The sequence below is a fragment of the Hippoglossus hippoglossus genome, chromosome 22 (assembly GCF_009819705.1).
Source record: "Hippoglossus hippoglossus isolate fHipHip1 chromosome 22, fHipHip1.pri, whole genome shotgun sequence".
NCBI lineage: Eukaryota > Metazoa > Chordata > Actinopteri > Pleuronectiformes > Pleuronectidae > Hippoglossus > Hippoglossus hippoglossus.
The window spans coordinates 4,946,380-4,959,298 of NC_047172.1; the positions used below are offsets into that span (position 1 = coordinate 4,946,380).

The following is a 12,919-nucleotide window of genomic DNA, read 5'->3' on the forward strand; positions in this document are numbered from 1 at the left end:
ACAGAGACACATGGGAGGTTGACAGGCGGGCGTTTGCACTTTATATGGGCTCCACTGGACAGGTCGTTACACCGATGTCACCGTGTGCAGTAAAGTTTCATTACAAAGCTTTATTTCCCACAGGAAATAAAAGAAAGGCATTTATTAGAAGCCTGTATCGGAGGTTTAATAAATGAAGCCCACAGAGCAGCAAACTGCCCACCTGCTGGTTTGAGAGTGAGGACTGCACTGATGGAACGGCCAATAGCCAGGAGGGGTTCAGAGAGGAAACAGTCAGCAATGAGAACCGTCCATACCTGTGCCTATAGACTGAATATCACATGGAGGGTGTCCAGCTGAAATGTGACATGAGGTGGGGAAGAGGGAAGAGGGGGGAGGGAGAAAGAAAAAGAGGGGAGGAGGAGAGCGAAGCGAAGCGTTGAAGCAGACAGTGGAGAGGGATCAGGAGGGGAGGGGGGGTGGCGGAGGGGGTAAGAAGGTGTTTTAACTCTGTGGACAAAAAATAAAACCGAGAGGACAAGCCCAAGAAACAAAACTGCACTGAAAACAAAGCAGGGTTAGACTTGAACAGAGACAGCAAGGAAAAAAACAAAGAGAGAGAGAGAGAGACCGTTCTGATCGAGAGAAACGCTCCCTTCTCTCCACTGAGAAATAAAAAACCGAGAAAATCAAAGCACAGTCTGGTCAGGGTGAACAATGTCAGCGCTCTGCACAAACACATCTGAGTGGTTAGATCCCTTTGTACAGGCCCCCGACAGCTGCTGGGTGCTAGGTAGGGAGGCTGTCTGGGCCTTTCAGCTCCGCTAATGGAGGACAAGCTTCTAGTCGGAGCAGCGTTAAACTAATGAGAACACAAACACGCGGCTGGATTATACGCAGACCTGCTGATCTTGGATGTACCTGGTTTTATAAAAGCAAAAACACACTCTTAAAAAACAGAATTTACATCCTGTTGCTGCTTTTGGCTTAAAACCTTGCGTCTGACATCTTGGAAGCTCTTATTGTTGTTGTTATTTTTTGTGTTACAGGTAAGTTTGATTGCCATGGTGTCCTTAAAATCCCATTAAAAAAATCTATATGCATAGTTTTAAATATGAAATAAAAAATAATGCAGAGGATTTTAGTCGACTTCCAGATGGTGCAAGGCTTTAATCTGGCAGCAACAATTTATTATTCTTAAGATCTTCTGGAGGATTTTTATTTTTGATGTAAAATGAATGTGTGGCTCCCAAGAGATGAAGGAAACTGAGCCGAGACTCGAGTCAGTGATCTCATCAAGTGAAAAACACAAGAAAACTATTCAGATTCTAGGTTGCTTTGTTTTCTGTAAACAAAGATGGACGACGTGTCTCCACTTCCTCCCAACTATTCAGAAATGAAGCCAAAAAATCCTGGAAACTAAAGTCGCCATCATGAAATTTCAGCCGTTTTATATCAGAACATAACAAATTTAAACCAAACTTGTAAAAACGACCTTAAATGACAGAAACCATCTCTGAGAAAAATGTATTTGTCCTTTGACTTTTTCATTTGGTCCATGTCCCGTCCACTTACATGGAGGAGACAGGATTAATGGCCTGCGCAGCCAGCCACCAGGGGGCGATCAGGACGGTTTGGCTTCACTTTTGGCGCACGTACAGCACAGTACCACAATCAGGGTTCATTCAGTAAAATCCAACATAACATCAACAGAAATGTATCATGCAAAAAATAATAACACTTCAATAAAATGATTGATAACACTAAGTGGTTCATCAACTATATATTAGCAGCCGTGGCAGGTATGACTTCTCATAATGAATATCTGTGGATCACATGACAACACGACCTGCTAGACAGCTGCTATTTTCTGAATGACAGCCATTTGAAATCAGGGAGGATGAGTGACAATCTGATTTCATAGCTGCTAGTGTGTATTTATATGAGTGATCTTGACCTTTTTAAAAGCATCCCGTCTTCTTATCTCTCTTTGTTTGTACACTTGATGAAATATCTCAACAACTACAGGATGGATTAGGGGTCAGTCCCAGTTCACAGGGTCCGATGCTCTAAAGGTCCCATGTTTCCCCATCACACATAATGGGAACCTGAAAAATATGTTCCCCAGCTCTATATTCACTTAATATTTCATGGATTATAGGGAACTTATAAAAGGGGGTTTCTGTTCCCCCTTTCTGCCTCCCAGTATAATGAGAGAACATAGGACCCAGGGAACATGGGGTCGAGGGAACATGGGGTCCAGGGAACATGGGGTCCAGGGAACATGGGACCCTGTGCACACAGATATGTTCTCTTGCCATGAAATGTTATTCATTTGAGTTCCCTGGGGATGAATCTTAGGGACTTTAGTGATCCGTCACATTTGTGGTCTCAGCAACTACTTTTTTCAGATATTTATGATTAAAAATAACTTTGGCTATTAATTCTTTTATCAAGTCAAAAGTAGGTAGGTAGGTCAGTAGGTAGGTTGGTAGGTTGCTTGGTTGGTAGGTCAGTAGGTAGGTAGGTAGGTTGCTTGGTTGGTAGGTCAGTAGGTAGGTAGGTCAGTAGGTAGGTAGGTAGGTTGCTTGGTTGGTAGGTCAGTAGGTAGGTAGGTAGGTAGGTAGGTAGGTAGGTTGGTAGGTTGGTAGGTAAGTAGATAGTTTGACGACAAATATTTGAGTTTGGTTTGTGAGTCCAGCTGAGTTCATCCTGCCGGGGAAGAAGCTCTAGAAAGTTTACAGACTTTACAGCCTTGAGACTTTTGGCTCTTCCTGGATTCTAACGTTACGTGTGAGAACAATTTTATCTCAAATCCTCACTGAGTAATCCAAGATCAATAATACTAAATGGCTGAATTCTGCTATGAGAGTGTATTTTTGTTCATATAGGCTACAGTCATGTACAGTAGGAGGAGGAGCTGGTGCTTAACGTACTCTCAGACGTCTGCATGATCAGGGTCTTGCTGTACTGTCCCACTCCGCTGGCGTTGAAGGCCTTCACTCTGGCCTTGTACTTGCTGTTGAAATGAAGCCCGTCCACTGTGCAGATGGTCTCCGTCCCCACGTAGACTTCCTGTAAAGACACAGCGATTTCCTGTTAAACCGGCAGATACATTAAGTGCGTGATCAAGACACCAAACAGACACAGAGTTCTGCCCCTGGGACCCAGCTTCAGGAGGAATGCACCGTTTGGATTCGGCAGTGAGTGGAACAAATGAAGAGTGTGAGTTCGTACAACTGAGCGTGGGCGAGGCAGCCCACACTGGAGTATAAATAGACGCAGGGACACAACTCGCCGAGCTCAGCGTGGCACTGCGTTGGCGAGCCTCAATGAGTCAGAGAGGAGAGGAGACGGACAACTTCCCACAAAATTTTTACAAAATAGTTGTTTTGGCAAAGCTCAGCTTCGACTGCAGGAATGAAAAAAAAAAAAATGAAGTGAGTTGAAATTAAAGAGATGCACAGACTGGATGGCAGATGGTGAAGGCAAAAACAACACTTAGACATTTTAAAACACAAAAAACCTGTATTTTGAAACACAATCGTAATAAACACAACAACATTTAATGTTAAACAGTATGTGCTCTTGTATGTTCTGCGCCATTTCAGCGGTAAATCTCACGCAAACTGCTACACAATGTCCTCAAGCTGCGACAGAATCTGGCACAAACTTCCCACCAATTAGCAGCGAGCGGATACAGTTGGTGGATCTGCAGGCAGCCTGGTTGTAAACGATCACCCTCTCATGGAACAGTTGTAATTAAGAGCGAGCGGTGAAGGCACGTACAGACGTTTTTTTGCAGAACACATAATCAACTTAAAGGGTGAAATTGAGATTGCAACCAGCTGCCGTCAGCTCGCAGCAAACTAACTTAGGGCCACTGCCTGTTTTTCTTAAATTAAAACACAGGATGCCTCAACACGCAGCTGCTGGCCCCTCCTCACATTGCACAGCGAGGGTGTAGCTGATGCTCCGAGTCCGGCAGGAGCAACTGCAGCCACATTTCAGCCTCGTCACAAACCACCAGAGTCGACCGGGTCGTCTGTTTACAGTTTTAAAGCCGATCTCAATCAGCTTCCTACACGTTCGACCCCTTCATACAGACATCCCACTATATTTCCTTTAAGACGACTCCTCGTTAAGTCATGTTTGCTTGTTTACACTGAACCACACAAAGCCGATATAATGTTGTCCCAGTGTGTGTGTGGGTAGTGAATATTTAATGTTGTTTTCAGGAGCTGTAAGGATAAGTTAGTCCACTCACAAATGCATTTTGGTACATGAGAGCTACAATATATGTTTTCAACCTGTATTTAAAAACAGTGAACGGTGTTGTGAATGTTGCACTATTGACATTTTGTGGTGAACTGACCCTTTAAAGTGCTAGAAATGTGGTTTTTAAAGGTTTATGCAAAACAAACCCAAATCCTTCCTTCCCAGTTGCTGGGCTTAATACTTTAACACTTTTAAAGTATATTTTCTGCTTCAAGAGTGGGAATTAGGTAACTCCAGTTGTGTCTCTCTTCGTTTAGTCTCTCTCGTTACATGGACAAGCTTCTCATCTTGTTTTCTTACCCGTTATTTTCTCAGTGAAAGCAGGAGCAAGAAATAAAAGATAATTAAAAAAAGAGGAGCCACATCTCGCTTGTTATGAGACTGCAGCGTACGGGGGAAGCTGCTCTTTACAGGTTTAGAGTTCAGACACAGATATCCTCTCTCATTGTACTGAGGGAATTGTTCAGGAGGTATAAGTTGTCCTGGCAACAAAAGCAGGGGGCTCAGTGTATACAAAGCTGGGGAGGGTCTGATGAGGATCGATTACACGGCGAACCTCTGTGAGGGTATGAACGCCGCTTTGATCCCAGATCACACTTCCTGTGGGATCATCCCAACCAACAGCTGCACGACAGATCTTTCCTCCTGACCGTGTGTCAGTCAGCGCCTCACTTCAGCGAGTCACGTGACCCGCTCCCATGTCACTCCGAGCTGCGCCGTGCGGCCGTCACGCGTCCACTCCCGGGGAATCAGCGACAAAGCGCTGCTCTCACATCCCCCCTGGCTGAGCTGGGGTCCTCCCTGGCACCAAGTGAACGAGTCTTTGTTGAGGTAGAGGTGGTGCAGTGTTCTAAAGGTGAATTATGACTCTAACTGGTCCTGTTACTTTTTGTTTTCTAATCTAAATGTAAATCTAACAAAAGTTCCCTTTTTTAAAGGAAAAGTCATGGTGACATCAATTAAAGTTGAAGAATGAATCCCAGCACGTAGGGACAGAGGGACACCTACCCTGAAGGGGCCCCCGTTCCCGTCGTCCAGCTCCAGGATGTAGCCGTCCACGGTGATGGTGGAGAGCGGCGGCTGTTTCCATGACAACGTGGCACTGTTGTTCTGCGTGCAGCATTCCTCTAGCTGGAGCATCGGAGCAGCTGGGACTGAGGAGGGGAAACCAGGCCAGGTTAGAGCCCAATGAGGTATGGACGGGCACAAACACACAAACAGACTCTGCATTGCACAAAGTCCTGTTGGATATTTACCATTTATTTCCCTGTAAGTTTATAATTCAACACATGAATCAAAAGCTTCAGACATATAAAGGTGAACACAGCAAACCTCTTTCTCTTTTTCAGTAATTTATAGAATATTTAATCAAACACTTTCAGTATTTCGATATTAAAACTGCTACAAAATACACAAACGCAGACCAATTTATATGCAAAACTCTGTAACTACATGAAGTACACCTCCTGACATCAATTAATAATGAATTCTTATGTTTACCAGTAAAATAAGTTGTGATTTTAAAAAGGTCATATATGCAAGAACAGGTTGTTTTTAAATGGCCACTGTAAACCCAGGGGCCTGGTGGCACAGATAGAGGTTAAAGAGAAAGAACATTAGTGTCCAGAATAGATTTTAGGAATCAAACATGCAGTAATATCACAGTAAACATTAAAAAGTTTAACAATATCTTTGGTAAGTTTGTTACAGTAAACCAAAGCTTCAGGATTGTAAACGCTGCAGTAATATTATAATGAAAAGAGAACATCTGCTTCACTCCACTGCAGGAATATATTGTCTCGCTCAAAAACGCTCAGGGAACATTAGTTCCCAAGGGGACTTAAACTTTCCTACCTGCCCCCCCTCCTCTTTCCCCCTCTCTCTCTTAGATACCCTTCACGCGTCTCTACCCGTTTACCCCCCCTCTCTCACTCTCACCTTTCATCTGCACAAAGTCCAGCTGGTGGATCGTCTGCAGGAGCGGCCCGCTGTCCAGAGTGAGGTCAAAGTCGCTGTTCATCCTCGGGGTGAGGGTTCCCTTCCCCCACTGACTCTCCGTCATGTGGACCCTCCGGATCAAAGCATCCGAGATCTGAGAGCAGCCGCAAACTCAGTTACTCACCCATAACAAATACTGTCACGGACGATTACAGACAGATCAAAGTATCTTCTCTTAAACAACAGCCTCCGATAAAGCATAAAGTTTTGATTTGTAATCAGGTAGAATTATACAATCAGTGGGGAAAGTCATTCAGTGCAGTTTCAATGATTCCAATTAACTGAAAGGGAAACTGAGGCACTCTCCTCAAATGGCTCAAAGTAAAACAGGTGAACAGGCAAACACGTGAAATTTGTCCCCAGACACGAAAATAATTCAATATATAAAAACAATAATCTCTAATTGGGTTTAAATAGAGCAGTTTTTTTCCTTCCAGGGAATTTTGGACTTTGGAATTTTTTGACACAAACACTAAGCGTGTACTTCTGCTATAAATATTTTTCCATGATGGGTAAAATCATTTTTGCACGTTGCTAAAAAAGCAGATAAATCTATAAATAATTTAAATCTAATTTTAAAACGTCTACTCCATGCAGATGAGTCCTGTGCCTCCCACCGTTGAGCACACAACTGTCACATAAGACACACAAGCCCAAAGTGTTTCAGCCATCAGACTATTGAACTGAGTTTAAAGATGAAAGATAAAACTGTAACTTCCCTCTATGTATCATGGCAGATCTGGTTTTAGTTATTTTTCAGTTTTATCTAAATGCATTTGGGTCTGAGTCAAATTAGCAGCTTGTGATTTACTGTTTTCTGCCACATGAATTTTCTTCCTTGGAGAAATGTCACCAAACCGCCCACGAGTGGGAAAATGTGTGAAAACTGCAGCTTTGACGGGTTAAGAAATAAAAAAACTAGAAAACTGCTTTCCAATTTTAAAGTTTTAGCATTTTCTTGTGAATTCATGGAGTCTTTATACATTCAAGTGTAACAGCAGGGAGACTCTCATTTTGGTTGAACTGGCCACAAAGAGTTGTAGCTGTAGTTTACTTTGTTTTAAGGGGTGATGAGCGAGAACGTTTGGAAACTAGTGCATTAGGAATCATGTGCATCCTCCTCTACCTAAATCCAGGCAGCTGTAGCCTTCAGTAGATTCTTACCTGGAGGAAACCGCTGGGGTCGTTCTCCTTGATGACCTCCAGACAGTACTCCATCAGCCCCGTGGTCTGACGCAGCTTCACCGTACAGTGGGAGATCTGATCCCGGACCACCTGGAATCCAAAGAGTGAAAAAACATTTGTTTTCGGAAGTAGAATACACTTATTCAGCAACAACAAGCATATAGGGAAGGTAATTGTATGTTTTCCTGTAATTACTATGAACTGGAAAAGGAAGAAACCGCAGAAATAAGGTAAAAGGAAGTGATAGAGTATTAATATAGTGGATGGAGACTGGAGATGAAAAGACATTTTGAAAAGGGAAAATGAGGTGGAAATGATGAAGGAGAGACAGAAAAAGGAAATAAAATAACACAAGAGGACAGAGGAAGAGGAAGATGTCGGGTGGAGGAATGAGGCCGACAAACACACACACACACACACACACACACACACACACACAAAACAAGGCTGTTAATGGATGAATGAGACGACCAGGAGGAAAACCAATAATGAGATCACGAGCAGGATTGATTGAGTAATTTTTCCCTGTGGAGACACAGATCGGGGGAAGGAAGGGACATCAGATCCTGTCACTGACGTTAACGTGAGGGAAGTGACATTTTGTTTTCACACGCTCGGCCGTGTGAGGAGTCGTCAGCGTGAGCCGGTTACATCAGAGCTGAGATGTGACATTTTCTTCTCCGATGACCAACGGAGTCAAAACATGCACAGACACGTGCGTCAGAAAACATGTTTGATATCAGAAAATACAATAAGAATTTTATATTTATCCTCGTGTAACATGAACCCTGTTCTTCTTTCCTTTGATTTGATTTGATATTTCATAGATGTGACTGGGGAGATTCCCTCGGTCTCACCGACACTACTGATGTCCACAGAGCCCCCCCCCCTCCGCCTGCCACAGTGAAATAAACGAAGGAGCTGGACCGACGGTTGCTAGGTAACAGAAACTTCACTGCTGCGATCCGAGGGGCTCCGAGGCTGAATGGAGGAAAATCCTTCCTGCAGCCGCTTGGAGACCGACAGACTGAACACACACCGACAGTCAGGGAGCGTCAACACGCAGCAGCAAAGACTCATGTGAGATTATCACCGGATTTTAATTAACTGCACTTTCTCAGATAAATGTTCACAAAAACATTGACTGAGAAAAAAAACACCAACCATTACAGAAAAGTGCAACTTGCAGAATATGTAGCATGAAGACCTGCACGTCCAATATGCTTTGGCCTTTTCTATTCCACGTAGCACAAATGTATTCCACAAACTGTATCGTTGTGTTATAGATTCATCATGTTTCCCCTTTCTTTACTCTACTAACATGCGATTTCATATAACAGTAGTAATATGTTTTGTGATAAATTCAATTTATCTTAATTCTTAGTCATAAATTGAGACCCAACTTTATTACATCTGATGCATCATCAAAAAAAACAATGTTTACTTGAGATGAGCTACCACAGTATGGAGGACAAAAAAATTACAAAAGTATAAATAAAGAAATAAATGCAGGAATAGGTAATAAAATGCATGAATAATTGAAATAAAATACAGTTTGCGATGAAAAAGGCTATTTGTGTATATGTTTTTATTTATTTATTTTACAAAAAATAGAGAAATACATGTAGAAATGTGTAAAGAAGTGAATGAACAAATGTAGAAATAAATAAGAGAAATAACCTTTTTCATTGCAAAACAGTTTTTATTTTTGTATTTAAGTATTTATTTCTGCATTCATTTATTTGCTTAAACACAATTTTTGTCCTTCATACCACACAAACGTGAATCCAGGGGAGTGAACTTCGTGTTCTGACTCATTCTGCATAAAGTCTATTTACAGCTGAACCATGCATCAGATGTTCAAATCAAATTCTGGAGCCTGGGCGGTAAAAACTGATGAATGTGTAAATCGGTTAATCACAATAAAACATTTTATCCATAGACTTTTTTTTTTTATAGGTCACGTGTAAACATGTCTTAATTTGTCCTAACAACCGGTGCTTAGAATGTAAGATCAGAGGGAGCTGTTGCCATGACAATGGAGGCAAGTTTTCAAAGCTTGTGGACAAATATGGAAAACACATTTATACATAGATGACATCAACATAACCGGAGCCTCAGATAACTGTAGTAGGTTTAATAAAGATGTGTCTAAATTCTTATTTATAAAAAAATCCAGAGAGTGTAATCATCACAACTTTACATTATAAAATCACACATATGGAATAAACAAAAAACTGTAACATTAGGATCCTGATTACATGTGTTGCAATTAAACATTTCATCCATATTGTCCGTCCATATTTGATGCTATAAATAAACCTAAAACCTTTCAGCGCTACATGTTCTGTGGTCGAGGCGACTGAGGGTCACTCCTGGCAGCTAAAGCTACACGTCAGCTGATACTGATGGGTGCTGATGCTACAGCTCTTCTCTATGACCGATACACCACATATTCAATAAAAAACATGAGGCCAATGTGCACGCTGAGCATTATGGGACATTTCTTCAGGGCGCAGCTGATGCCAGATCACAGACATTTTGACTCTGAAAAGAAAAAGAGAAGAAAACAGGGAGCGACTGATGTGAGGAGTGTAACTCGCTTCAATCAAACCTCAGAGAACTCACAGCTTCTGCTTCACTTCAGCTTTGTCTGGCATCGGGAAAACAATTTCAAATGACCTCAGATGAAAAACTGCAGAAACACAAGATATGGAGTTTCTCATTAGAGCCTCTCAGCCTTTACTCCTGCAGTTTTTACACATGCGCTCTTATCTGCCGTGAGCCAAGGATGGTACATTTAAGCAAAGTCTGCAGATGAGTCAGTTTGTTTAGCTGCAGATCCTGAGGCTGGAATCACGTTTGTTTTGACCCCTTTTTTCCTTTCTGCCAAATTATCGGAGGTTCTGCATGTCGCTGAGATGACAGGCTGCAGAAATGCTTGAATCCTCGGCCCTCGTCCATTCTTACGTGAGCAGCGTGAACTTGAATGAACCAAACATTTAAAGAAACAATGCAGCATCTCTTTAAAGGGAGCAGACCAAAGCAAAGGAAATGTGTCTGACTGAATTAGATATGAAGCAGAAACAGAAATTATTCTGCAAGATATTTACATCGACGCAGCTAATCACATCTTAATTAACTCCCCTCTTTTTAGTGCTGTAATCAATCAGGGGACCGTGTTTAACCTCTCTTCCAATACGGTGAAAGGAGATCTCCCACCAGTGCCGATGATTCGCTCTATATTTCTCTGGCTGAAGGCCAAACCGTCCCTGCTGTGTCAGGCCTGGAACATCCACACCCCTGCAGTGGCCTGGCAGGGCTTCAGGAAGGGTTTGTCACTCCCTGTTTAACAGCCCCGCTCGCTCTCTGTCCTCCGCACGCAGCTGGAATCACGATCTCGGAAGTCACAGGATATAATACGGAGGAATCCGACTCGAAGGTGCAGAGAAATGCCAACATGTTTCATCGCATCTATTCCCCTCGGGTCCTCCCTCTCAGGTTGGACGCTCGCCGCGCAGCTTCTCTCGGCGTCGCCTCCGTCTTTCCTGAAATCTGCTTCACATCGGCTCCAGACTAAGATATAAAAGCTGCCACAGACAATACATCTCTGACAGATGATCAGCGGATAATGGCGAGTAGGGGGGGGGAGCAGCTGGAGGTGGGACGCTAACACAACTCTACTCCACACAATCTCATTAAAGCGTGTTACTATTCTCACTATACTAGGAGTTGAGTTTTCCCTGGTTAACCTTTGACAGTGTCAAGAAACGCCCAATTCTGCGATGCTACAGAAAGTGAAAAACATTCCGGGATCCGCACCAAAATGTTATGTGTTCTTCCCTAAACTCTCCATTGTATTTCACCAAGTTTCCTCTAAATCCGTCAAGTAGTTCTTGTGTAATCCTGCTAAATAACAAGCAATATTTAAAGCTGCGATAGTATATTTTTCGTGGCCACTAGGGGTCAGTAGAAAACTGTAATCCCATTATTGACTTTTGAAGTTCATGCAGTGGACACTATCATACAGTACATTGGGTTTCATATGGATTTCGGTGTGTAAATCAACAAGTGCCCACACAACTTCACGTCACCCATTTTTTTTGTTTGTGAGCTGCCGTTTTAAAGCCTCGAGTTTGGCATTTTGTCTGGCGGAAAAGACCATCTTTGGAGGAGCAGGGGGCGGAGCCGAGGGCACTGCACGCCCACATACACCTGCGACCTGCACCCATTGGACAGTACTAGCCACGCCCAAATACATACAATGCTTTATCATCTATTTGACTCAAACTGGGACCATGATTTACAAATCGAAATTAAACTAGCTATTAAAACCATAAACTTCTTAGGCAAATGTTTACCAACGTAATAAAATCAAAGTCGGCTAATTCCTTAATTTATTTACTTCTCTTTGCAACCAATGGAGTCGCCCTCTTCTGGTAATTTGAGAGAATACAGGTTTCAGGCCCTTCTGCATTGGCTTAACTCATTTGATCCATTATTAATTTCTAAAAATACCGATTATAGCAGCTTTAAAGAGACGCTAACACAAATAATGTCCTTCAGCACCGACAACAACTACAGACGGCAGGATATTCAAAATGGGGACACATAATAAACAGTCATGCATCAGCTGCAGATACTGTTCTGTGACCGAGTGCAGAACCTGCTGCCTCCTTCTGCGTGTTCCTGTTGTGATTATTAGGCCACTGCGGCACTTGTGGCCTTGTAAGATACTGTGGCTGCAGTCTCCCTCACCTCTTCTGTCACAGCAGCACAGGCCGGTGCACAGGACAGCCAGGACCCTGCCGTTAAATCCTCCAACAGTCTGACATTATGGACGTGCATGAAGATGATTTAATGACACCGAGAGACGAGGGGTTAGATGGGGTAAAAGACCGAGAGTAAAAGATGTCGGAGGAGAAAAAGGCCGTAAGGGATCAGAGAGATGTGAGGAGTGATGGACACGGACACAAGAAGAGATGAAGAAAGGAGGTGGAGAAAAAGAGAGGAGGATGAAATACATGAGGGGCTGAGGTGGGAAACATCAAATCAAAGTGCAGGATCAGAAGAAGGTGAATGACGGGATTAAAAGACGCTTCTACTCCGTCCTGTTGGTAACGAGCTGCAGCGACGGTCAGAGAAAGTGACAACTGACACTGAGACGTCAGCGAGGATCAAGCCGCTGCCTGCACAGCGTTATTATGGATCTGATACTCGGGTCGGCAAAGAGCAACTGCAGCAGTATGACGGGCTCCACTTCACTGATGCAACATGATGGGAACACTAATGGAGAAGAGTCGGGGTCAGAATTACATATTTTTTATCAATCGATGATTCATTCAGTCTATAAAACGAAGGAAATTCCTGCACACTGCAAATTTTTCATTGAAATTTCTGTCTGTATGTGTCTCACATATCTCGAGGAGCGTTCATCTTATTGGCGTCACACTTGGGGTGTGTATTGTTAAAGGATGAA

General features: G+C 42.9%; 1 protein-coding gene across 5 annotated transcripts in view; it reads right to left on the reverse strand.

Annotated features, from left to right (window-relative positions):
• Positions 1 to 12,919, reverse strand: part of trim9 (tripartite motif containing 9) — a 37,517-nt gene that overhangs the window by 7,714 nt on the left and 16,884 nt on the right. For 2 of the 5 annotated variants that reach the window (XM_034575694.1, XM_034575692.1), the window contains exons 4-8: positions 7,420 to 7,530; positions 6,196 to 6,349; positions 5,266 to 5,411; positions 2,916 to 3,054; positions 297 to 335 (exon numbers count right to left, since the gene is read on the reverse strand). In XM_034575694.1, the coding sequence (XP_034431585.1) occupies positions 297 to 335; positions 2,916 to 3,054; positions 5,266 to 5,411; positions 6,196 to 6,349; positions 7,420 to 7,530 (589 nt within the window). Of the gene's footprint in view, positions 1 to 296; positions 336 to 2,739; positions 2,779 to 2,850; positions 3,055 to 5,265; positions 5,412 to 6,195; positions 6,350 to 7,419; positions 7,531 to 12,919 lie in introns of those variants that run through there. The other 3 variants (XM_034575695.1, XM_034575693.1, XM_034575696.1) reach the window with 2 other exon arrangements.